Here is a 27,355-nt window from a genome sequence, read left to right as displayed (position 1 = left end):
TTCTTGCACTGAATTAAGTTCCAAGCTTTACCTTTTCTTGTTTTTCCACTGTTTTCGACGACGGCAGCAAACCAGGGTGATAATGCCAAAGATCACGACCAGGGCAAAGCTGGAGATGATCGAGATGATAACAGTCATGGAGTATGTAGGGGAAAATGGAGGAGGAGGGGGAAGATTTAGAGTCTCTCCACTTGGTTTTCTTGTTCCCAGTGATAACAATGCTGTAATGCAAATAAAATCAGAGGGTTATGCCTCTGCTAGTTTATAGAGCTTTCTCTTAGAGGAACTTACGAAGCTAACTTGTCACCCTGGAAATTACTGACATTACATACAGCCCTATGACCACATGAGAGGACCATACTAGGGAAGCTTGGTTTGCAGGAAGCAAAACCCATTTGTTTTGCCACATGTGAAAATGCAAGATCTGGTACGACCAATATATAGTGCCCATTAAGCTGGGAACACAGTTTTGGTATAGAATATTTGCAAGAGTTACAAATGGGAGGTCACATCTGACAGTCTCAACAGTATTCAAATATAGTAATATCTGCAGTGGGAAAGATCAATGGTGCACAATGTAAACCACAATGTATCATGTGTCCTAAAAGGAATCTGCAGGGAGGACTGTAAGACCAAGCAAGTACAGAGTGATACTTTCCTGAAATATCCTCTTACCCCCAACAGTTTGCATCTCAGTGTCTTTATGGGGAAAATGTGGAAAACTAATTTAAAGCACACTTGGCTGAATTATTAGGGAAAAAATCACATAACTACCTGTGGAGTACTTTCTGAGATATTCTAGAAAATGCTGATCTCTGCATGCAGTGTTTGAGAACAGAAAGAAATTTAAACTCTTATTCTTCTTAGTTGTCAGCTAAACTGAAAATTACTTGTGTTCACTTATGTCCATAGAACCTCTGTTCCCTGTGCAGTAAGTTTCCAAATGCAGTCTTATTTCTGAGCACTGAAATCCAGAAACTGGGAATCTTGGATGAAATATTTTTCAAAAATTTTTCTGGTTTTGAACAAGAAATTACAGGAATACTTAGCTTCTACATCAAAACCCAAAGATGCTTCCATCTTTTTATGGCTTATTTTTAGTTTAAACTGGGGGGGTGAGGGGGGTGGGGGGTGGGAAGTATTGTTGAAAAAAAATCACCCTAAACTAAACAACTTTGGAAAACAACCTGAAGCCCTACCTTCTAAACAGTGTGACAAATCAATTTTTCAGAATACCACAGGACATTTCACTTCATCTTTAGCATTTATATAACCTAGAGCAAGATGCTTGATTCATCTGTCTTCATTTTCCCCTCTTCATGGGGCACTTTAAAGCTTCTCAATTAAGATGCTGAATGAATCTGTGAGAAGACCCAGAACTAGCTGAATCCAGAGGACAGAACAGATTGGTGTACCCAGGATGGTACACCTTGCATGGCCACGAAACAGCCACAGTGGCAGAAATCATAAAGTGCAGTTGCCTACCATCTCCACAGGGAGACACGCTGCAGTATTCCCAGGTCACAGCTGGATCCTTTGTGTAGCACCAGGGACGCTCATTCTCACCTCCTGGATTGCGGCAGTAATTCTCAGCATCCAACAGCTCTGGGAAAACCTGAGGAGTCCTCCTGTGCAAATGGGGAGCCTTGGGGAAGGAAGCAAATTGTATTAATGTTTCAGCATAATTTTCCATGCTATTATTATTTAAACAAAATTAAAAGAAACCCCAAAGGAGGGAAGCAAGACAGAGCCCTTGGTGAAACAGCCTTTTGGTCGCCTGAAATGACAGAGAACACATCTTGACACAGTAAGGAGAACTTGCAGATTGAAATATGATAAGATTATAAAATGAGCTCAAGAATGAAGGCAACTTGTTCCCTGCTCATCCCTTTCACTGAGACTGGGCTGCCTGACTCTGAGAAACTCCTTGGAAAAGCAAACCTCTAGCACAACTCTCCATTTGGTGCATCTCACACTGAACTCACCTGATCACTCCACTTCTGGCAGGGAATGCCAGATGCTGTGACATTGGCTGTGCCCTGGTAAAACTGACCATTGCCACTGTAGCAAGTCCCTGGAAGAGAAAAAAACCTGTAGGGTCGAGGCATTTCAGAACATGTCCTGCAGCAGAGACTCACAAGAATAAAGTTCATGTTGTTACATGAGGCCATCTGACAGCATCAGATGTGAAGCACACAGAAGGACTAGACAACACAGAAAGGGCCCTGCTTAGCCTCCTGTTTACTCTCTAATGGATTTTGCACTCAATACATAGGCAGAAATCTGGTAAAACTTCAAAGAGGGCACTGCAACTCTCTCAGAATGAGAAAATAGGCCATGTGTCTTTGATGGTTGAGCTGCAACTACATAATTCATAGTACATCATGCAGAAAGTGCAGGGCAGAACCACACTGAATCCACTCTAGCCAAACCAAGGCAGAAAGCAAATCACAGCACTGGTTCCATGATTCACAGCCTGCATTCTTAGCGGGGCACTGATAGGAAGACACTCATATTCCTCAGATTGGTAGCAGGGAGCTGGGATTCATAAGGGTGCCTTCCTCCTCCTTCTCTACAGTGCTCATCCTCTTTGATTATTTGGAAACAGCCTATGATTTTCAGCATGCATGGAGACGATACCCTGAAATATGATCTGAACTATGATTTAAGGAATGGTATCAGTATAAAACAATGTTCTTTATAATGAAGATAGTGTAGTCACGGCATATACAGGGCTTGTTCCAGCTGCAGAAAAATTAGGCAGAAAATCTTGAGATTTTACTGCAGGAATATGCATTAATGTCCTCACAGGACATATGTCCTCACATACACCTGTCCCCATAGGAGAATGTATGCTGGCATAATCTAGGAAGCAGAAAGACAGCAGAGGAGATGCAGCCTTACAGATTTCAATACATAGTACCTAATCTCTAAACTCAGCTGAGCTGCAGCTAACATTGTAATAGATGGCATATATTAAGGTCCATTGCATTGTTAGCCTTGAAAAATTAACAAACCAGGACATTCTTTTGTCATAATTTTATTTTCTATTATGTTCATAATCTTGCAGCTCAGGAATAAAGAAGAACAAGAAGAAACATGATATGTTGTAAAATAATGACTTTTTTAAGCAAGTACTTTTCATCTTCTTGAAAGCTTTGTGTAAGGGTTGACCCAAATTTGACACAAGGGTATCTGTCTTTGTGGATTGTACTCTTTCTCATGTACAAGGACCATAGCCAACACATCATCATGACTATCTGCTGTTTTCTTCTTGCACTCAGGTTGCAGTTATATATCCTGATAGACTCAGCTTACTGAGTCTTCAGCAGGTAGCAGACACTATATACCTGTAGGTAGGCACACTGTCTTTAAAGTGTTAACTCCAGTCCAATGAGCTTAAACAAAGGATTGAGTTCGTGTAGCCCTGAGGCATCTAAACACTTCAGTAGAGGAATGATCATGGACTTTATGGGAACATTTAAACCCATGACAAATGCAAAGTAAAATACTCTAAGGTGGATTTCTTTGGCTGATACATAAATACCATTTATGACTCACATCTGCAATAAGATAGCAGCCCCACATGACCAGCACCTGTAGCTCTGCAGAGGTGTAACATCCTAATCAGAGGTGTTAAACTGTCCTGGAACATACTTGTGTACCTGAGATGAGAATTTTACTTGTTTCACATTCAAAGACAAGGAAAGCAGTGCCTGAAACATACCTCATGACACAGCTAGTAATAAACAAGGAAAAGATTTCTGCACAGATTTGAAATAAATGTTAGTGGGACACCTTAAAAGATTAATGTGGAGATCTTTAGGGGCAGGAGCAAGTAAGAACCTCTGAATCTTTCATACTCTGAAAATGCAGATGTTCTCATAGACTGTCTTCCTACAATGAGGACAGAGGAATAATATAGCTGGTCCACCTGGACATTAATGAATAATTTGATAACAAGCTAGAAAACAGTTCAGTTCATGCTCAACGAACCCCTGTGCACATAGCAGTGGGTCTAAAGAAAAAAGAGGGGTGATTATTACTAAAATGTTACTATTATATCTTCCTGGTTCATGACTGAATAGTGTACATTTATGCAATGCCACTCTGAGAAAATGCTGTGGAAGATGAACAGAAAGTTCATGCGTACACAATACACAGGAGACAGAGGATGTGTCCTGAAACAACTGTGGGGAGACTGAAGCTATCCCACAAATGCTCCTCTCATATGCTGACACCTCTCTCTTGTGGTTCCTCCACCAGGGCAGGGATGGCTGCCCTTGCAGGCACTGGCCCAGAGGGTTCTGAAGCCCTTGTCTCTATGTCTGCATCACCAGGCCCCTAGGTCTCAGGTTGTCAGGTGAAGCCAAGATCCTTCCATGAAAGAATATTCCCCAATATTCTTTATTTCCTTTTTTTTTTCCACTTTGCCTCTCTCTCCATACATAAGGTTGAGCCACTGCAAAATCGGCAAACCTCACCTGCTTAGATGCATGGCAAGAGAGAGATTCCTTTTTCCAGTGAGGCAAGTTCAGTGGCTGAGCTTGAAACTGCAACTGCACACGAGTGCAAGAGTTGGGTGTGCATGCTTCAGCCACAACCAGCAGCAGGGGGGAGCCTGACAGAAGTCAAAGCAGCACTGCAGGACATGTCTGGGTCTCACTACTGGTCATGGGAGGCTCATACAAGAAACAGCCAGACTTCTGAGGTGATTTGATAAGAGATCTGGGAGCTTAAGGTCTTGCAAGGCCAGCCTGTCATAGGTAACCATGTTGTTAACATACAAGGCTGGAACGACCTCAGAGTCAGAAATCCAAATATGGGTAGAGGGGAATGATAGGCAATGGGTAGATAGAAAAGGAGACAGATGGAGGGAAGGGTACCATCTAAAACCTGCATGCCTATCTCATAAAAAGTTACCAGCCCATGGTCTCCCCAACCTCCAAAAGGCTGGAAATGTGTTTCCCCATGTCTCATACATGGAAACCCAGATATTCCTCAGTAACAATCTAAATTCAGCCAGCCAGGACCAGCAGAAAACACAAAAACATGTGCAAACGGCAGCTTCAATAAAGAATAACATGTCTCTAAAAACATAGGGTCTGGAGCAGTCTACTTACTGGTTATGTTCTCCTTCTTAAAATCTGTAAAAAGAGAAGACAAGATGTAAGGAGGGATTGTCCAGGATGCAATATGACCAGATGCTCACTTAGAAGCATGCTACAGGAAAAGGTTCCCTCCCTAGCAGTGCTTAAACAGCTTATTTCTTTGCAAAGGCACCTGAGTGGCAACTTTGCTATCATTAAGACTGTTTTTCAGGATTGTTATGATCTTCTCAATAAAGATCCAGGCTTTATTTACTTGAGGGATTTTTCCCATATCCTGGTTGCACGAGAGAGGCAAACAGCTAAAGCAGCTGTCACAATTCCATGCACACGAGGTGCTGACAGGACAGTACCCACCATCAGCTTTTACTTTAGCTGTAAATTATGGATCGGACCCTTCCCCTCTCCCTTACCAAGAACACAGCTCTCTGGACAATCAGCAACATGTGCCATCTTACCAAAGAAAGGGATGTGGGTACAGGAGCTGGGATTCTGGTGCAGGCTGGGCAACCTGTTGCATTCAGGAAGAGTGAGCAGCATCAGCCCTGGCTTGTAAATCCCCTTCTGAGAGTTCTCCTCCATTGAGAGCCATTCCTTAAAGCAGTAGAGATCCTTTACAGCAAGGCAATTCTCTCTACATTGTTTTGCAAAAAACAGTGAAATACAGCTGTCAATGGCTTGAAAAAAAAAGGCTGCACTTAGCGGTGAAGTGCAGGGGTTATCAAGCTGACAGAAATCCATTAATGGGGTGACACTTCTTTAAAGCCAGTGTGTCTGGCTCATAAACCATAAAAGAAACTGTATGAAATGCAACAGCTTCCTTTAAGAAACATACAAACCTACATTTTTAATGAAGCAGGGTTATGCTTAAAACACAACACACACCAAGCTATGAGGAGTTCATTCCAATCTTTTTCTACAGATTTTTTTCACATGTTCTTCTAATAAACATCATAGAATCATAGAATGGTTTGTGTTGGAAGAGACATCAAAGATCATCTATTTCCAATTTCCTGCTGCCCCATGGACAGGGGCAGCTTCCACTGGACCAGGTAGCTCAAAGCCCCATCCAACCTGGCCTTGGACACTTCCAGGGATGAGGCATACACAGCTTCCCTGGGCCACCTGTGCCAGTCTCTCACTATCCCCACAGTAAATAATTTCTTCCTATTATTTAATCTAAACCTCTTTCAGTTTGAAGGCATTCCCCCCTGTCCTGTCACTACATGCTCTTATAAATAGTCTCCCTATCATTTCTAGAGTCAGAATTTTTTAATATATCCTAAAATCTCACTTGGCTTCTGTCATCTACTAAAAGCAAAAGGTGAGCTGCAATTCTTAACCTTCTTATGTTAAATATTTGCATATACTTTTAATCTCACTGAATAAAAAAACAGAATTTTTTAATTGTCTGTACAGGCAACTTTAAATCCATTTTTTTCTCTGTAGATATCTGCAGATTGCCTGGTAAAAAGTGACCTGTCTCCCACCTAATGTGTTGCCTCCATAACAATGTGAAATATTCACAGGCAAGAAGTGTGTTGGATTTTTAAATAGGCCTTATATGAGAAATTGTTTGTGGAGAAGGGCAACTGCACTAGAAAAAAAAGGAAAAGAAAAAAAAGAAAACACACCATTCTGGGAAGTTTGTGGATTTGTTATATTGGTCAATTTATCAGTGATTTGCTTATTTATTCTTGAGAGCCTGAGCTACCAAATCAACTTTGAGGTCATGTGCAGAGATTTCTTTTGCATAGCTCAGCTGGAGTCTTTCCCAGATCCACAACTCATCACACAATGATGCAGAATGTGAAATGTACTTCTGGGGTGTGTGGGGAAGGATTTAGCCAAATTCACCACCTGGTGGGTTGATGCAACCTCTTTAATTATACAACAGTTTTGGCAAGAGCAGATGGTCATGAGTGTCAGCAATGGCTAACAACACTGCAAACCCTCTAAAGCGCCTGAAGGATGGAGGTCATTCTCATGGAGAATTCTACTAGAGAAACAGCTTTTTTGCAACAGTAATGGATGGCCCTCAATTCAGCAGGCTGAAGTCATCAATGCCCAGATACTCTGTGCTTGGTTTTAGCCAGTCCTGGTTTATTCCTTCCTCCCTTCCATGGAAGCCAGAATGCAGCCAGATGGCAAATTTATCTTTTTTATGTTAAACATGTGGAACAGGAGTGACCTTGTGAAGTAAAGAAATACTTAGATAGGGAAATGAGAAAAACTTGCATTTGAAGCACTAGCTGAGACCTGAGACATCTGGATTGGATTAGCTCTGTTCATTCCTGGATCCCAAGCACCGTTAAATAAGCCCTTTATTCAGTGTTCAATTGCAAAACGCAGAAGACCATTCTTTTGCAGTGCTGTCTGCTCCAGGGTTAAAGGAAGGTTATCTGCACCCTGGAAGAATGGTAACACAGCCAGAGGGAGGGTGGTCAGTCACTCCTAGCTAGGTTCATACCACTGTTGTAGCACCCAATGCTGCGCACAGAGGGTTTGCTGAGGTCACAGGCAAAGATTACTTCAGGTTATTATTAGAAATGTTATGTCATGTAAATGACAGATGGACAAAGAGCAGTAATGGCAGAAGAGAGGAAGTGTGCCAGTAGTGTTTCTAGGGACCACAAGAGACTATGTAAGGGGAGGTGGGGACACACAGACCCAAAAAAGGAAAAACCTTCCCCAACACAAGACTGTTCCCTACAGCCTGATCACTTCCTATCAGCAGTGATTGAAACAGAAACTGAGGGTTATTCTGCTATTGCAATAGCAGCCAGCAACAAGAGGCAGATGTAATCAAGAATTATGAGATGAGACATCACTTTCCCTTAAAAACTCTCATTTTAATCAATTTGCATCTAAATTTACATTAAGTAAACTTTTCCCATGTGGTTTTCTTGTGTTTCATTTCATCCTATTTTACCCCCCGATTACTTTAGAAAAGTTTTACTCAGCCTGTCAGTTGTTATTCTTGCTAGCTAGCTTCCAAACCAAATGAACATTAAAAGACAACATGGAAAGAGAAAAATTGGTGCAGAAAATAAATAATAAGATACAAATACATGGACATATTTTGAGGGCAGTATGTCCCTGAAAAACTGGGAGAGCTCTCCCACATTGGAGAGAGTTAAATTCTTACTCATGAAGTATTTCAGCTGAAAACTTGTGTAGTCTAGCCAGCTTCTGCAGAAAGCTATAAAGTTTATAGCTATAAAGCTATAAGTAAAAAGAAGTTAAGAGAATTGGAAAGTAACCAAGAGCATGTGAGATGTGTTCAAGAGCCCCCAGGCCTCTCTCAGCCATAAAGAAGTCTATTAGATGTCTGAGTTATCAAAAGGAGTATTGGGCTCTGGAAGAACTGCTGTCCAGCTGATGCTCTCTGAGGACAGGAATCAGGAGGGATGCTATTCTAGAACTTTTCTTATAAAGAAAGCTGCATTAAAATTAGGGTCGAAGGAGGGAGGAATAATTAATAAAAAACAACATTGACTCATTAATTTGAAGAAAAATGGTTCCAGGCAAGCCCATTAACATTTAGATATATTTGCAGATGTTGTAACTGTTAGCTCAGGTGCATCAAGATCAAGTGAATATTTATGTTAGTTTATATAATTCTGACTTTAGAAGTGCCCCAGAAGTACAGGTCTTCAGTCAAATCACTGTGAGTTCTGGTCTTGCAGGGCCACTCATGGGCAGGGGTAAATGAAGCAAGGCCAAGATCTAACTGAAATGCAGAGAAATATGCAAAACCCTTAGCTGACTAATGTGCTGTGCATGTGTGGCTGAGATATAAATACTGTCACAGATCTTGAAAAAAGGCAGAGTGATTGTGTATTTAAGGGCACAATGACAAAGAGCAGAATGTTGAGGTGGCAGGGAGGAGCCTGTCAGCAAAAAGCAAATGGTAGTTCTTGGCTGCATGATTATCTTTGGAGAGTTGCACATAATATTGTTTCGTAGGATATATGCCACCTCTGTGTCAGTGGTAGAATACAAGGCAGCATAGGTACCAAGTAGAAAGATAAATATATGGTCAATATTCACAGTGGGATTTTCCTCTGTGCCTTTGTTTTAGAGGTGTTAAAGGAGAAGCAACAAAAAAGGTCCCAATTACCAAACCAACATGTTGCTGATTGTCTTAAAAAGCCCCTACATAACTGGAGAAATTATTGCCATTAGACATCAGGCACAAGTCCATCCAGCAGTGTGCTTGTCATGTCTGTAGAAAAGGTTTGTATTTTATTTGGGACACTAGAGCTGGGGCTACTCTTCCAGTAAATGCAGATCTGAATAGTATTTTAATATGTGTTTCAAGGAGGACAAGAACAAAGCAGTGCGCTTTAGGCAGGGAAGTCAGCTGCCCAAATGTAATATGGGTAATGACCAGTCTTTTAGGGGCTGAACATGACAGGAAAAAGAAAGCTTCACCCTGATATATGTGTATGTGGGGCTGTCCTCTGCAAAGCACAGCAGGCAATCATAATTCTGTTGCAGATAAAAATAACCAAACCTGGACTGGGCAGAAGAGCAAAAGCTGTGTGCAGGCTCGGGAAAACCTGTTCTAATCTAGTCAGAGAATTTGGGAAGGATGTAAAATTTCACTGCAAAGAGTAAAGAAAAAACTCGCCTCCATGACCATGGTGGGAGGACAAGGAACAACGAGGGAAGGGCTGCTCAGGAGGTTGTGTAAGGAGAGAGTAGTGTCTGTCACTGGGATGTGTTTACAAATACCTGTCAACAGTAGATTAGCTATAGTAAGAGATGCTTTGGACTCCTCAGGTTCCCTGTCAGCCCAATTTCAATGCACATTTCTCTGCATACAGAAGGATACAATAACCACATTGTAGTTTTGGTTTATCAGGTACAACTACACAGGCAATGTCTCTGGTCTCATAATTTTTGTCACATATTTGTCATAGCAGGAAGTGCTAAATGATTGGTATATTGCCTCAGCCAGATTTGTCGCATCTTCTGGAGCTGCATTTAGTCAAAATTTCAAAGAGGCAATTACTCTTTATAGTAATAAAAAATATAGATACTGGCCTAGTAAGATAATAACAGAAAACAAAATGAATTATTGAAACTACTTATGCAATTCAAATTGACACTTTTCAACACAATCCTCCAAACACCTGATGTAATGTAGAGGTCTGGACTTTAAATTCAGACCACACCCTAGCAATGAGCACAGTGAGAGCTGTATCAGTCTGTGTGTACAGAGGAGAGAGCAAAGCAAAAACCTGTGCAAACCTACAGGGCCCAGCTTCACTCAGCTTCACTTGCTGCTATAAGCAAGCCTGGAAAGTCCCTCACCACTCCCCTGCTGCGTACATATCCCCACGAAATGAAAGTGAAATATGAGCATGTTTTTCTTCATTTACCTGCACACTGGTTTTGGAGCTGGCCCAGCTCCCGAGGGATTGCACTCCTGGAAGATGTAGTTACACAGCAGAGACTCAGCAGCCGGTTGGCAGAATGAACTCACCATTTTCAGTTCAGTCCAGGCAGTGTGCACAAGCAGCTCTTGGGTCTCCTCTGGGTCAGCATACGAGGAGTTGAAGAAAACAAGAGCATTCTTCGCCAAGATAGCACTACACACCTCACCTCTGTATGTGCTGCAGTAGCCTGCGTCACCCTTGTACAGCTTGCTGTCGAGAACAAGAGCACACACACACAAAAACAGTAAGCTCACAGACCTAAACAGCTGCATGAGCACAATGGCCCTGTTTCTGAGTAAAGTGGCACGTGTAAGGCTAACAGAGGGCAGAGGACATGGTAGATGTTTATACCACTAAAATCAGCTAATATAAAACAAGAATGAAAATTCTGCAGGGTACCCTGGTACCAGCCCAGGTGAGCTCCAGGGAGGAGGCTCTGACCAAGTGTTGTTAAAGTTACAAGTGGACTGAAGCCTGAGCAATTACAGAGAACCATGACCTAGTATGGCCCCTCACCCTGCTCCTGGGCTCTAATGGGAAAGTATTTTACTTTCCTGCTTCCCTGCAGTAGGGATCAGCCAAGCTGCTTGCTTGCATTGCTTGCAGTTCTGTGATAACTCAGGATTTTTCACTCTGCTGTCTAACAACAGTTAGAGTTTAATGTAAGATAGACTTGATGAGCAGGAGCCAGGTAAGTTCAACCCATCATGTACCAGGGAGTTTTACACACAGTCAGACCAAGCTCCCACCTGCCCTTCCACAGCTCCTGCACCACTCCTGACCTGTCCTTCTTCCACACATTTAGCTGGGGAACTGAGACATGAGGAAGGCACAAGTCTTTGTGTTTTCCTTCCTGGTGTTTTTCTGCAAGGTGCATCTTTTCACCACATCTCCCATTTTGCTAAGTCCTGACACATAGCATGGAGACAGAGCTATGCAGGAGCAGTAAAATCACAGTAGGGTCATCTTCTTTGAGGGCCATTTACTTATCTTTCCCATGTTATTTGTATCTGGAAGGAGATCTCTCCCCCCTCCCTTCCTCCCTTCCTCCCCATGGCCATCAAAAGTAAGCAGCAGGGTAAGGGCAGTGCACAGGCCAGCCGTGCTTCCAGTAGCTCCCACAGTCACCCACCAGCAGCAAGGACTGCAGGTGAGGAGATGCCCTCTGCCCAGGCAGCCCGTGGGATGCAGAGTCCTGGGAATGGGAGGCAAAGCTGTGAAAACAGACTCCCTGTGTGTGGGGCATGGCCAAATCAGGGCAGAGAGGAGGCCTGGGTGCAGCTGTCCCCACTGCCATTCGGTCAGTGTAACTGGGGTCAGAGAGTTCAATTCACAACATGCCAACCATTTGGAGCAGTCAACAGAGCTATTTGTATCTTTGCCTTTTATTTCTTTCCCCTGTCCAAATAATCACCCATTGTTAACTCCGGGGTTTCTTGCTGATTTTTTTTTTTTTTCAGAAAGCTGGAGGTACATGGACAAAGGATTACAGAGGATGCTCACATTTCTGTTCTTCAGATGCTGTTTTCTGCAGATGACAATCCCTGGCCCTGTTTTAGCTGCTCCATGTGAATTTTGGGCTCCATGTGAATTTTTTCTTTAATTTTTTTTTTCTGTGTCACATTGGATAAAAAATACAAGAAGGCACCAACTCCTTGAGGTTTACCAAAATGGCAGTGATGCTCTGACACTGCACATCCCAGGCTCCATGGACACACTTTCATGTGACACAGGAGTCTCCCAGCATGCTGCACTAGTCTCACAGCCCATGACATCTTCCTGCACACAGCAGGTTTCCCCAAAGCAATGTTCCAATCCCAGCACCCTGCTGGAACTGCTCTTGGCATGGCAGGCGTCATGTTATTTGCATTTCCCTGATGATTCCCATTGTGCTTAATTTGAAAGTTGCGTCCTTCCTGTGGCCAGGGGCAAAAGCAGGGACAGGTGTGCATGGGGCTGTTGTGCTGCTGACTTCAGGGGACTGCAGAGGCAGTCTGAGAAGAGCTCACAGTGCTAACGTTATGTTTCTTGCTTTTCTAAAATATGCAAGGAGACACAGACCAAGTCGCAATGGAGAAGTAGCAACAACATGTTTCTCACAATGGTTTGTCACAGAAAGGAAATATCATGCAGCAAATGTTAAGAACACCTATGGGACAGATGAGCACTTGGTCTGTTTCCCCATGCCTGTCATACCTGCATGGGTGCAGGTGTAATGCATAAGTCTGCCATTGGGTGGCCAGTTAATCACTTACACACTTCCTGAATCAACCTTGCAAGCTCCTGTGATGGAGGCAATAGCCTTTGCAGGGAGTCTGTGTCAGCAGAGTGGCAAAACCATTTGCTCAGACTTTCCCACGCTCTGCTCTTTTCTATGGTGGCCAGAAGCTCCCAGCCCATCTCCCAGGCTAACATTCTCATTTTCCTTCCAGACTGATCAACCAGTGCAGTGTGTAGTAACATGAAAAGATTCTAAAGAGAAAAGACCAGCTAAATTGTTCAGTCCTGCAAAAATTACTAAGCAGAAGTTCATTTCTCATCACATGTAAGTGGCTTTATTCATCCATAACTCTGCTTGGAACAAACAATCTTCTCCTGCCCTAATCTGGTGAGCCCCAAACCAAATTACATTTATTAACTGTGAACAGGTAGGAGTTTACCTTGCAGTTAAGCTTTGCCATGAAAATTTATAAGGTCAAGGCAAACTGTGGATCTGTAACCAAAGAGAAGTTCCTTTAGAATATTCTTCCGACTACCATATTTCAAACACCCTTACTACTGGCTTGACTCAAAACCATTGTTAACTACCCAAGCTTAATCTCCAATTATGCCTTTGTAAAGGAGATCCGTGATCCCTGTGAGTGAACCTCATCTGCACAGTTGGAATGAAAAAACCCTACCCCTTATTTAAGCCAAATTAACCAGACCCCCTTAGCTCATCATTTTTCTTCTCCCTGGCCTAGAAGGGGCCTCCACAAAGCCACAGAAAGTCATTCTTACCTCCATTCTGCCAAGAGGCACCAGATCCGGGAATTGTGATGAACCAGGAGAAAGAAGAAATGGAAAAGACATCAGTGACACTTCATCGTTCCCTCTGAGATGCGTAAGTCAAGATTTCCATGCTAGGAAATGTGTCTGACAACTGTAAACTGTATGAAAAAAATGCACCTAAATTCTGTTCCTTTGTTTGTATCTTCTTGTGGGGAAGAAAAGTTGACCAACACTGAACACTGTAAAGTGAGAAAGAAGGAGGAGGAGGAAGTGGATTTTTGATGGCAGTGCCAGTTGAAGTGGACTCTTGCACCATAAACCCACACTTTTATCCTGATCCTTTGGGTCCCATGTAACCAGCAGATAGCATCCTGTGTTTAAGCCACATGGATATCCATTACTTCAGGCAGCAGCTGTAACAAGCAGGAGAAGCCAGGGCTGGGGATGCAGCACTGGCACAGAGCAGTGGCCCTGGCTTGCCATGCCACAGGGAGTTGGGCAGTGCCAGCATAGGGAGGAGGCACTGGGCATCAGCCAAGGGCCAGGGCACCTCTGCCCTTGGAGCCTTGTGAGCTGGGGCAAGGCCAAGGCAGAGTCCTCCTCAGGTCTAGGGGGTAGTTCTCCTCCTGCTGAGTGCACACAGCCTGGAGGAGTACAACTTCCACCAGCCCCAAGCACCTGTCCACCCCACTGCATTTGTAGGACACACACTTGCCTGGGCTAAAAGCAGAAGTGGGGATGGGAAATTCAGCACCAAGTGCTGAGTACATTATGGAGCAGAGATTACTGGTAGGTTTCAATGCCCAGTGTAAGAAAGGGCATGATTACTTTATCAAGAAATCAGAAGCTAAGGCACTGAGAGATAAACAAGTACCTGCCTGGTTAAAAGCAGAACCAGGGCTACCTTCCCATGTCCAATTTGATTCCTCTTTCCTCTAACTAAATCCCCTTGCCTGTCCAAAGAGGGATGGGACAAGCTACCACCTTTCTCTCTGTATGACAAATGCTGTTAGTTAACTCTGACAGAGGTATTTCTCCTCTTTGGAAATTAATTTTCACATTTGGGAGACATCTCTGAGGGAAGAGATAACTTCAGGCAAGGTAGGGTACTACGCTGACAGCAACCACCCTGCTTTCTGGATGCCAACCCCTTGTGAAGCTGAACTGCTTGAAGCTATTTTCACTTTGCTGTTAGATGATACCAGCACTAGGTCACGGCCACAACTTCCTCCATATGGATGAACTTACCAAGTGTGCTTCTGGGACACAAAGTACAAGACAGCATCAAACATTCAGGAAATGACAGCTATGCCCGTCTCCGAAGTGTAAGAGTATATGAGGAAATGGCCTGGTGGAGGATGTACTTGTACTCAAATTTAGGCCCCCACACACTATCAGCTCTCCAAAGCTTCCCCTATTCCACCACAGTATTCCACATCCCTTTCCTCTTCCCCAGCAGGAAAGGCTAAAAAATTAATGGCCTCTTCTTTCCCTGCATACCTGAAATGCTGATGGTTGCTGCTGCTTTTGCGGCTCCAAAAGTTTTGCTGTGCTTGTTTGTGGCAAGACAAGTGAACAGGCCAGGTCGGGTGACATACACTTGCAGTCTGGAATCAACCACTCTGTCCTTGACGCTTTCTGCTATCGACCCCACAGAAACCTGAAAGAGTGAAAGCCCAGCTCAGTAATATTTCCAACCAAGACACAAACAGGCAAACCAAGGAAAAATCTAAGAGATGGAGTCCCAGGCATTTAAATTGGCAGAGGAAGATGTGGTAAGGAGACAAAAGTGGCAGAGACCTAAAGCTGCTGGTGTTACTTTGGCACTTTCACAGCTGCCGACTTCACACACAGAAATAAATGTTAAAAGATCTCTCCTATTTCACACTTCAGCAATACTTTTGCAATTAGGTTTCAGTTCAAGAGGGTCATAGTCACAATTTGGTTTATGCAATTGAGCTGGCTAATTACTACATGGCTTCTTGTAGTAGATTGTTTGCCTCTTCATGCCTTAGGAAGGAACTGCACAGGATGACTTTGTGAACATCTGCTATACAGAGGAAGAAAAGAAAATAGTTTGGAAGTCATTGATTCTGGATTAGTATAATCACTTCAATACTCTCAAAGCAGTCATGAGCATAGAAAGTGCTCTGGCTACAATACTTGAGCAGATACCTGATAGATTTTCTTATCTTGCAACTAGAAATATGGAAGGGGCTGAAAATATGATGATTTTGGCCAGCTCTTTTCCCAGATCACTAATTTGCAGTCAAATGACCTTGAAGCCTGCTGATTTTGGCTAGTTGGTCTTGACTTACCATCAGATCTTTCCTGCCAACATGGCATTCATCAAAGTAGGAGAGCATGGCACATACAGACTGTATCTTGCAAAGGCAGGAGGAAGGAGAGCATTGCCTGCTCTAACCTTCATACTGATAAGAAGCATCAAACGTAATTCAAGTGAGGTATGTTGCCTGGGGACCCCTTAGGTGTAACCTGACTCTAAGGACATTGGAGATCTTCTCCCTGGATTCACCCCAGCAAAGCACTCTACCTACACATGTAACTGACAGAAGTATTAATCTGACCTCCCTGGAGGTCAGTAAAAATGTGCTTTCAATGAGACCTTTCAGTGAAATGAAATACCCATGGGTATTGATAGCAATAATTGAAAAAAATAAGGAACTCATCAGTGTTTTTCCTTGCTGTTCCATGTCTTGTAAGCAGATTGGATTCTCTATGAAAAGAAAATGATGAAAAGAATATATTTGTTTTGCCTCTCTCAGTGTCAGCTTAGACTTGTGGTGAAAGAATGTTCATGGGAAGAAATCACTAAATAATCAGACCAACACAGTTTGGTTGTACTGCACCAGGTATGTCAGCCACTGTGCAAATGAAGGGACCAGGGATATATTTGGCCTTATAACATGAAGTCAGTTCAAGAGGGTGGGAGCCCAGGGGATATTTTTTCACAGATATGTCTTTTGTTACAGAGCTGCTCAAATTTAGTTTTAGACTCCTTTACTCTCCAGAAACCACTCAGCACTAAAATGGTGCAGGGACCTTCTCAGTGGGAAGAAGGTATTTCCTATAGCCCTCCCTGCCTTCCAGCATCTTGGTGGGATGGGTGGCTGCTTGCCATGAGCACCTTGTGCTAATCCAGTCTTCTCTCCCTGCTGGCTTCTCAGGCCTCAGGTGTACCACATCTAGCAGCACTGGACTGTGCCTGCTGAGCACACAGATAACTGGGATTGTTCCTTCCAGCTTGGGACACAGGAGGAAGAGGTTCCTCAAGTAACCACCAGCAGTATAAGCAGTATGCACCATGTACAGTGGAAAATCGCAGGCAGTGGTGCCTGGGACTTCCACACTAGCCATCTGTTTTTTCCTTTACTGGAAACTTCAAGATGTTCCTTTGTGTTAATTGATTCCCTTTCCTTTTCAACCACATATCCTGAGATTTTATTTCCAGGAGTTCTCTTTTTAGTCTTTAAAACATCACTTCAGCTACCAGGAAATTAGAGACTTCTTCATATCTTCACACCTGGCTCATTTATTCTTGGATATGTGGAAAACTACATTATAAGGTCCATGATGCCCTGTGGTGCATAGCAGGAGGAAAATGTATTGTGTTTCTAAATAGGTAGGCCAGGCAGCTACTGCACAGAGGAGTTTCCATCCTCCTCTTCCAGGGAAGCTCAGTAAGCTCAGCAGACTCCTGTTCTTTGAACCTCGGGACAATTACAGGTTGGTGTTCAGAAACCATAATGCCACAGGCATGCTGCATCTTCAAATGACTCACCCTTGCTGTGAACCAACCCTCAAATTCACCAAGCCCCATCCACTGGCTTCCTGCTGACTCTCCCAGAGACAGGCTCTCATTAAGGTTTCCTTGCCATATTTAACATGCGGCAATCAGGAACACTACCCTCCTGGAACTGGGCTATGCCTTTTAGACAGCAATGGGGCAGAGCAGATATGACCAGTCAGACAGTGGCCCAGGCAGGGGCTGACCATCATCTCATGTACCTCAGCTCTCTGTAGGACCCACTTATTGGGATCTCAGAAGAGTACAGGTCTGTGCTATGAAAATACATTGCTCTTTCCAGGTACCCCAGACCCCTGCAAAAGGTTGCATTGCCAGTGGGGAAGAAGACTTAAATAAAGACCTGCAGTTGTCTCAAACTAAATATTGTCAGAAACCACCAAGAACCCATGGGTCCCAGCAGAGGCTGATCTGATCCCTTTGCTGCTCTGCATAGCAACACTGAAGGAATATAGAAAATTAGCCCTAATCAGACTGGAGGACACAGTAAGGTATAGAGGAGGCAAGGAAGGCAAGACAGCCTGCAGAGTAGCCATGGGATCTTAATAACGTGTTTTAATGTGTAGAGAGAGGAGATACAAAACAGGATGGTGATAGCCCCTTGAAGTAAGAACCAAGGGAATTTATTGGTCCTCTGCACCAGCAAGTCCACAGAAATGGTCAGGATCAGCCTGTGCTCAGAAGGACTCAGGGCTGACAGGAAGTCCATGAGAAAGAGCAAAAGCAAATCGCCAGCCTGTACTCAGCAGACACTCCACCTGGCTCCTCAGAATCATGCCCTGGAGCTCACATCCTTTAAAAAACTGTCAAAAGACCAAAGAGAGTATAAAACATGTTCATCTTAAGCTCATGAAGACTAGAGGGAAGCTATGGCAGGCTTGTGCTGCAATGCTACCATGACTGGTTCCCTGCTCACTCCCACACAAGCAATATTAGGCATCAAGCAGGTATTCAGCTCACTGAAATGAAGGCATTACAACGGTCTACACACAGGCATGAAAGCCAGGCAAATTGAAAACAAGCACCCATATTAAGTGGTCAGGATCATTAGACCACAGGATCTTTCCTATGAGACACAGTGGATTTGCATCCTTTGGTGCCTGCCACTGAAGAGGGTGTGCCTTTCTTAAGAGGATGTTTCTGCCCAGGGATAAATTCATGACATATTTCACATCACGTAGGTCAGCCTAGAAAATTTCAGATCTATTATCTTCTTCAAATATCCTGTGCATAATGTGTTCCACAGGTATTGACCTCAAAACAGTTTGGTCCATCTAACTCCATGTCATATTTGACATATTTGTCAGATATGCAATTTTGCCTCATTATTGTTACCACATTGTTAAAAAAGGAAAGGAAAGATAGCTGCAGAAAGACACAATGAAGTCCTAGAAAGTCTGTCTTGGAGGATGGTTGGAAATGTCTAAAGCACCCTTCATCTTGGGCTTTTTAGATCCTAACAAATTAAGTAATACAACACCATGGATAAGGGGGACAATATTTTTCCAGGAAAACTGCAGCAGAGAGATGAGCTGGACTCAACCAGTTAGAAAAACAAGGTGCTAAGTTAGGAAGGAATAGAAATCACTGGGGCTGACTACCAGCCCTCCCAGCTGATAGCAGTCCTCCAGTGCCAAAAGCATGAAAAAGAGGCACTTACAGCTTTCCCATTTTCCAGCCAGGTGACAGTAGGGACTGGAAGGCCGGTCGCTGTGCACCGCAATGTCACCACGGACCCAAAGGTGATGTTTTGGGATTCAGGAGCCTTTAGGATTCTGGCAAACACTGTAAGAGAAGACAAAGGTGCTAGTTGAACAATAATGTAAAGCTGGGGCTGGTGCCTGGGGGTACTCCTTCCCCAGCGGGTCTTGATGTAAGTCACAGCTCCATGAATAAAAGTAGAGCATGAACAGGCTTCGCATGAGGAGGAGAAAAAAATATTTAGCGTGGTTACATTCTGCACCTTACAGACCAAAAGTTTACCTCTGGAAATTTCTGTGTCAAGTCCAAAGCCAAGAGGAGGTAATGTGCAAGAAAACCAAGAGGAAACTCTTCCACAGCATGCAGGTGGAACAGCTTACAGCAAAATAAGCAGCAAGTTATCATGCTGCCCTGCCCAGGTTGACCTGTGAAACTTTGTCTGAACCATAAGAACCACCAGTATGGATATGTGCCACCATATGGATATATGAAGGTTAAGGGTTGGATAAACATCTCAGTCTGATTGCAGTGATTAAGACTTGCCACAGAGTGCTGCAAACACTGGCATTTTCCACACAACAACAAGCTGCCCTGAGGGGAAATGTCTAACATCAAGCATCAAGGTATGAGGGAACGGCTGGCAAAAACTTTAGGAAGATGAGATTACAGTGGAAAAGTAGATTTTTGAAGTGGATTTTCTCATTTCTACAGCTCTTGCTTCTTTTGTGGAAATATTACTGGTTACTGGGCACTTTGCAGATAAGTGACATAAGCATTCCCTCCACCCACCTCCCTTCCGTTGTTGTTGTTGTTGTTTTTGTTGTTGTTGGGTTGGGGGGGGGGGGTGGGAATTGCAAATGGGGGATTTGGAATTGGGGAAGGGGGCAAGGGTGAGGACTGTTGGCCAGAAATAACAACTGAAGTATTTTTGCTGAAAACTTATTTTGATCCAGAAACACAACCCTGATGGTCTTAACAAGCTGCTGTACTTGGACCACATAGAGAAAAGCAGAGAAGAGAAACTTCCCACCTGGAACATTTGAGTTTTGACCTAAAATTTTTAATGGAAACACCAGAATGTCTGTACAGAAGCAGGCTCAAAAGCACTGCTATTTCTTACTCAAATTTCTCATGCTTAGTGAGTTACAGCTTCTAGACCACACAGTAATGTCTAAAAATCTCCATCAGAAATTTTAAGAAGCAGGGAAGTTTCTCTTAGTGTTGTCAGAAAAGCCTGAGATCTTGTTCACTACTTTTATCTGTGTGTTTCTCCTTATCAACATACCTCACCACATCAGCATCTTCTGTTTGCCCTGTTCAGAATTAGAGCATCTAAATGTTCCCCTTAGTGTTTCTAATAGTGTCCCCACTATTTGGGATGGGAAGGCTTTGTCTGCAAAATTTCAGTTAAACTGAAAAAAAGTATATGCTTTCCACATAGTCCTTCCACCCAGTTCTCAGCTAGTATGCAGCTGAGGTTTGTTTTGACAAAGAGCCTAAAAACAGCTCATAGATAAGTAGCAGTTGGAGTTAGGTTCAGCATGGAATCCTTTTTGCCTTTCAATAAACTCTTGGGAAGAGGCTTTTTGGAAGATTAAGTTTAGTGTCAGTTAAGTGAAAACGGCGAGAAGATAAATATTATATTGAGCTTCTTAAATGTTCTGCATGCTTCAAGCAATCCCACCGTCTCTGCTCAGTGCCATCTGCCTAAAGTCAAAGCAGAGCAGTATCAGGCTTCTGCACCTCCTTACCCCTCAGCGAGGCAGCAGGTATGAAGCTCCATCAGTAATAAGCAAAGCTGCAGTCACTGGCCAGAAGCTTTTCTCATGAATAATAAGTAAAATGAAACCTTTGTCTGAAGTTTCACTTCAGGCCATTAACACCAGATGGTTATGAATTCAGACCCAAGTTTTGCAGGCTAAGCTCATAATTATTTTTATACTTCATTTGGAGAAACACTGAACTTTGGGGCCTGTTCTCTGGCAGCAGTTACGTTCACATGGCTCCAGCTGAAGCCAGCACGTTCACTTCCAGGGTTGGAATATGGCCCTTAGTTCTTCTCTTGTGCTGTCCAGTATGCTGCTGGGATCCTTGCCCACCTGATACTGCTCTCTGACTCTGCTGCTCAGTTAAATTAATACCAAAGTGACAAATTACCAGCATCCAGTTAGCTGATGCTGGATGGTGGCATATATGTCCTCCTCTGTACTAGCTGGTCTCCCAAAATCTGCTTGGATCTTTCAGCCAGGAGGAAAAAAGACACACTTTGAAAATGGCAATAGCACAGGCAGCGTGCAAAGCCACAGCAAGCCCTATGGCTGGCTCAGCTCATGCCTGGCATGGTGCCTATGGGGAGGTCAGAAAGCTGCATTCCTCTTCCCAGCGCCCAACCATCAGCACTGATCACTGCACTTGCTTTAGTAGCCCAGCACACTGCTAGGTAAGCAGTTGTCTGCCACCACAGGTAAGGTAAAGCATCAGGACATTCTTAAAATCCTAAAACACCAAATGCAGGGATTAAAAAAATCCAGCAATAGCTCCTAAACATTCACATGTTTCTGGTGGCAAGTACTGCTGGGAGGGATAGCTAGATAAAATTTGGCCTATAAGCAGCTAAGCTGATTTCCAAAGTGTGGAAGAATTGAAATTCCTTCTATCCCCAGGGCTATCATGTGCATTTTTCAAGACCTTCAGAATTAAAGTTACAGATTTCATTCTTTAAGATTTCAGATACTTACATTTGCATGCTTTCAAATATTTTACTTAAGTATGTAGCTGTAGATGGTACTACAGGAATAAACTGGGGGGGGGTGGGGGGGGCAGGGTGGAATTAATTATTTTATTTTTAAATGAGAAATTTCCTGGGACAAGGACCAGACTTTCCGGGTCCTAAGAGGTTTTGGAGCATAGCTGATCAGCCAATCCAGGGATATATTTTCCAAAGGGCTCTTAATCACTTTGGGAAAGAGTATTAAAAAAAAAGTATCGCCTACTTCTCGACCACATAATCTATGGGTAGATGATCAACACATTGACATTGCTGTCAGACTTGAGTGCTGTGGGAAAGTCAAGATGGGTTGCATAAGTGCAGCCAGTGTCACCATCCACCTGTGCAAAGCAAGGCAAGAACACCAGGATGACCTAAGGGTCCATTTTGGCAACTGCATGAGCAACAAAATCTGTCCTGTATTTAAATGGCAGAACACATACCCCACAACCACGATTTTTCCGCCCCCTCCGTCTCCTCCGCCAACCCCCAATTCCACAAGTAAAGACAAGAGGCAAAGTCGAGTAAGAAATGGCAAATCTGGTGGTAGTGTAGTTGGCAGGAAGAGGTGTGTGAAAGACAAGAGGAAGGATCAGGATATAGGAATAAATGTAAAATTCACTTTTTTTGGTGGGCTCAGAACCTTTTCTTATTCTCAATTTTCCTCAGAGTGAAAATTTCCAACAATCAGTGATTTCTAATGCTTCCATTACTTGTCTGTCTTTTTCCACATCCTCCTGAATTTGGGTTTTGCCTTTGCTTGTTTAGCAACATTACTATTACAAGGTTAGCAACATTCTTATCAATACCCCTTGGCTCTCTGCACTGGATTCACCCACAGGCATGCCAAAAAAGCAGTTAGGGAAAGTGGGCAAATTAATTTATTTATTTAAGTGGAAAATAAAACAGAGGAGCTGTAAATGAAATCCAGACAGCTAAAAGCCTAGCCAGCATGTCAAATTTCACTCCTAAGCCCCTTAATAAATGTATTTTTTTACAGCCTTGGTAAATGATGTTCTGTGCACTGCAGGGCTTGCTAGGAGGTATCTGTACCATGGCCAGCTGCTCTCGTTTCTGAGAATTACATAACATCATCCAGTCCAAACAGTAGGGCTTTAATTCAGTCACAAAATTTTTATACTATAAAAAGATTAAAGCAGCATGCCCTCCCCCCTGCTTCCACATTGAATGGCTAACTCTTTCCAGGTGACTTTTTTTCCCCGTTGCCTTTGATAGAGCTATGTTTAATTTCCCAGGTTTGGGGTCTGGTCCCGCAGTCCTGGCAGATGCCTACTCTCAGTCTGGGTAAGGCCTATTTTTTTGTTAAAGAAGGCTGGATTTGGCCAGTCACAACCAGACAACTGTGTAGGTGGCCTGGAGCCATGCTGCTGCTTTCTAGAAAGGACAAAGTGATGCCCAGAGCACCAGTGATGCTGTTTGTTTTTTGCCTTTTTACTTTAATATGCTCTCTGTATTCTTCACACATATATTTGTAGCTCTGTAGCCTATTGTACTAGTGACTGGTTTCCCCAGTACTTTTCCATGGCCTTTCCCAAGGCAGAAAGACAAAAGAAATTGCAGAGCTCCAAGCCCTGGGAGGTGCAGGGCCCCTCTGCTACCTGGGTTCCTCCTGGGAACCAAGGCCTACAACAACTCTTTGGGACACATTTCATGGACAAAGCCCAGCTAGTGCTGAGTGGGGACTCCAGAGAAGGGGCTTGACCTGGGAAGGGGTCAACATCAACATTTGTCCTCCTAATTGGTGCTTTTTATCAATTATGCTAAATTCCTAAAACCTAATTTCCTAAAACCAACAAAAATGTACTCATCCTTGGGAGGGTGGGCTTTTGTGGACATCTTTCCATAACTGCCCCTGAAGGCCTTCAAATAAAGATCCACTCTTATATTACCTCCTTACTAAAATGATCTTGAGTTTCATTTCCAGGTTGGGAAAAAGGCAACACCAGGATTACTCAAGCACTAGTTTTGGGATGTGGGGTAGATTGCTTTTTATCCAGAGGCCACAGTTGCATTGGCGAACCCTGAATTTAAGAGAATATGAGCAACACTTTCCCATGTACGTGGATTAACTTAGCCTGTCAACATCCACAGGTGTTCACATCCAAGAGTTTGTTGGCAGAGTCCTGGCATACTGTAAAGCATCTGCATCTCCAGTAGTCCAAAGCAAGGTAAGGCTACCAGGAGCTAACTTTGTGTTGGGAACTGCCTGGCAACATTCCCTCCCCACTGCAGCCAAAGCCTGCCCTCATACAGGAGCCAGACCCAATGTGCCCATCCTCCCAGGTCTGATATCTCAATCTATCTCACTTTCCACAACTGCTTTGTATTTATCAATGAAACATGGCCTTTTGGGTGGCTGAAACCAGGTCTTAAGCATATTATTTTTTTCAGCTAAGCTACAGAACACAGTGTGTAAAGGCAAATCTTGTGTGCGCAACACACTTTCCTTTGCATCCAGTGTTGTGTTGAGATCCAATGTGTCTACACTGCTGCCACATATTGTCTTGGAAGGTTTCCAGATATAAATACCCTGGCAAAGACTTTGCACTGTGCAAAATTCATGTGTAAGTACTTAGCTAAATTGCAAACATTTTTTGTTTGTGTTTGCCAGTGTTCCCATAGCTCTTTTGTACCTGAAGCATGAAAGGTTAGAATTGTTTCTTGTCTGCAGAGATGCCACTGGGCTTGGACTTTGCTTACAAAGCCATAGAAAAAAACATTTCTGCTTGCTAGCTGTATGCTGTGAAGAGGCATGAACTTGTGCCACTGTGATTTTTGCCAGTGAGAAGTTCGTTTGTCTAACTTCCCATTCAGATTTATTCAGCTCATAACCATTCACTCTTCCTGACAAGCCTAAACCAGGCAGTCAGGGAGAGGTAAAAAGCAGAGGGACTACCATTTCCTTCTCACTGGTGAGAGATGAGGGAAGGTCTGACAAATACGTTTTTAAATACATAAAAACCTGCAGCATTTGTGTTTTCTAACATTACCTCCATAAAATGAAAAAAATTCTTTAAATACCAGTGCCAAGAGCAGACCACATACCATGCTCATGGATCAGCAGTCACAGAGACAGCCAGTCCAAGCTGTGTGCAGCAGCTAATCACATTCCAAGAACCAGGGCTGACCAGGCAAGATACAGTCTCTGCAGCTGACATGACAGAACCAAATCCCACCTTGGAGAACAAACATATTCTCCAGCAAGGACAAGGAGACAAGGAGTCAACCACTCCTCTCGCAGCAGCAGCAGCTTCTGAGCGTGGCTTAGCACTTCCAAAATGGGGATGAGTTAATAATTAAATCCCAAGATAACTGTAAGGTCAGTTTTACTTTGGTCTCCAAGTATTTCTTACCTAAGTTGCAGCACTTATCTTTTTGTAAGCCTACCAAGTAAATACAAAGAGGAGCAAAACAGCTTCAGCAAAGCTGATATGAGACACTTCCATTTATCTCTATCAAATTGCTTACCTATTTTATTTAATCTATGTACATCTGAGGCCATGAGGTGGGCACCAGAGACAATTCAAGATCTGTGTGAAAGGAAGATGGAGCAAAGCACAACACCTCCATCCTGAATCATATGCCTACAGATTCAAAGCTCTAGTGTCTGATATAAAAGAAAAATTTTCTTAGTAGGCAATAACTTTTCAAGCTAACTTTATTTTAGGTGGACTCCTAGATTTATGGGTGGTAGAACAATTTACACTAGTAGAAGGACTCGTGTGATGGTAAATATATCAGCCACTAACTTCTCAGCTGTGAAGGACTTTACACTGCATGTAGATGTCTCTGGAATCCTAAAAGGAGACACCACAAATACACAAAGATGTAATAACCAGGAGTAAAATGTAAATAGATAGCTTATATCCTGTGTAACTATATAAAACCTGTTCTGTACAAGTGTTCATCTCTATATACAGAGCAAACACCAGATTCAAGAGAGGATAATGCGTTCAAATTACTTCCCAAGGAAATGAATGAGGAAATTCTTCTCATGTCATTACTGGTCTTATATTTGTGTTTGGTTTCTTTGAAGGAAAGACCCTTTTAAACCTCCTTATGATCTGTCTTGTCTACAGTACAGAGTCATATCTGGTGCATTTATCTTTGCCCCTACCCACTACTGAATGTGAAATTGGAAAGGAAGTTCTCAGCCTTCTGAAGTCAAGGAGCAATTCCTTTGCTTGTTCCACTCATGATCACAACCCATCATGACTGCTGCCAAGGCTACTAGTCTGTGTGCACATATTGAAATCATGGCTATGCACACCCAAAAATGAGATAATTCATGCAGCATCCTGACATCTGATCTTCACCACTGGTATTAGCAATACCATAAATTTAATTACATATCATGTGAAAAGTACTTCCTTCTGTCTAGTTTAAAGTGCTGCTCAGTACCTGCTAGGGTGTTCCTTGGTTTGGGGACAGCAAGGAACCCGTTCCCTGCTCATCTTATCCATCACACATTCTTGATTTTTACTGTTGAAAACTCGTCTAGCTCCTCCTACAACAGAGATCCATCTCTTTTCCAAATTCTCAACTCCCTATTTGATATACCCTTTTTGTGAGGGTCTGTGAGGGCCTCCAGCGACTTCAGAATGCTTGTCTCAGTTTGCTCTGGTCCCCTTTATCTGATAGCTATGGATATTCTCTATCCTCCACTCCCTTTATTGTTCTGTGGGAAGCTCATGCTTTCTAGCTAGCCAGTGGTTTAGAGAAGAGATGGATTTTAATTGCCATGTCATTTTTTCTCTTAAAACCACAATTCATGCAATGATGTGAGAAGGTCATAAGTTTTTCAAGTGCCTTCCCAAGGTCTTTGTTAGGGGAAAGAGGCTTTTGCGAAAGGAAATAACAGGCTCAAATGCTTTTAAAGAAGAATTTTCTGTCTGAAGCCCCACTGCAGTTCCTCATTGCAAGACGCCACCCTGTGATAATGACTCAAAGGCAGCATGAACCTCATGCCAATGTCACAGTGGAGCAAGCTTCAGGAGTAAATTGAATAGCTCACACGTACTTGTCATTTGTTGAAGGTCTGAGGCTGCGTTCTTCCTCCTGCAGCTTTCCCTGTTACCCTGTAATTAGGGCCATGATTGTTTCTGCAGCATCTCAGAACCTTGGGATGACTCTGGTGAGTGCCGCAGGTAGGAGGAGATTTAATGAGATATTCTGGGTTTTCAGTTACGCCCACGCCACCCCACTGAGGTCAGCCAAATACTTTGGTGTAATTACAGGCAAACTTGTAATGCTTCCTCCCCATAAACATTTTGCAATGTTTAAAATCAAACTGCTGTATTCACCCTTTACTGTCATAGGACATTGCCTGCAGGTACATACACCAGCACCAACACAAACAGGAAAGGCATTCTTTCCCAGAGCTTCTGCCTCTGCTCAAGGCCAAGCCAAAGGCTCTTCTTCAGTGTTCATATTAGAATTTCCATGAGGAAATTTCATCCAATACTTAAAAGAAGAACTGAAATCTTCCTTGCCA

The 27,355-nt window shown here is 43.2% G+C and overlaps 1 protein-coding gene across 3 annotated transcripts in view; it reads right to left on the bottom strand.

Annotated features, from left to right (window-relative positions):
* MUSK (muscle associated receptor tyrosine kinase) overlaps nucleotides 1-27,355 on the bottom strand; it is a 54,827-nt gene that overhangs the window by 10,187 nt on the left and 17,285 nt on the right. The window contains exons 6-14 of one of the 3 annotated variants that reach the window (XM_036403276.1): nucleotides 19,033-19,157; nucleotides 15,047-15,206; nucleotides 13,556-13,562; nucleotides 10,499-10,765; nucleotides 5,567-5,742; nucleotides 5,124-5,147; nucleotides 1,986-2,074; nucleotides 1,486-1,645; nucleotides 32-221 (exon numbers count right to left, since the gene is read on the bottom strand). In XM_036403276.1, coding sequence (XP_036259169.1) covers nucleotides 32-221; nucleotides 1,486-1,645; nucleotides 1,986-2,074; nucleotides 5,124-5,147; nucleotides 5,567-5,742; nucleotides 10,499-10,765; nucleotides 13,556-13,562; nucleotides 15,047-15,206; nucleotides 19,033-19,157 — 1,198 coding nt within the window. Of the gene's footprint in view, nucleotides 1-31; nucleotides 222-1,485; nucleotides 1,646-1,985; nucleotides 2,075-5,123; nucleotides 5,148-5,566; nucleotides 5,743-10,498; nucleotides 10,766-13,555; nucleotides 13,563-15,046; nucleotides 15,207-19,032; nucleotides 19,179-27,355 lie in introns of all 3 variants that reach the window. The other 2 variants (XM_036403280.2, XM_036403281.1) reach the window with 2 other exon arrangements.

This window comes from Molothrus ater, chromosome Z, assembly GCF_012460135.2.
Source record: "Molothrus ater isolate BHLD 08-10-18 breed brown headed cowbird chromosome Z, BPBGC_Mater_1.1, whole genome shotgun sequence".
NCBI classification, from domain to species: Eukaryota; Metazoa; Chordata; class Aves; order Passeriformes; family Icteridae; genus Molothrus; species Molothrus ater.
This window is presented reverse-complemented; position numbering and strand designations above follow the sequence as displayed.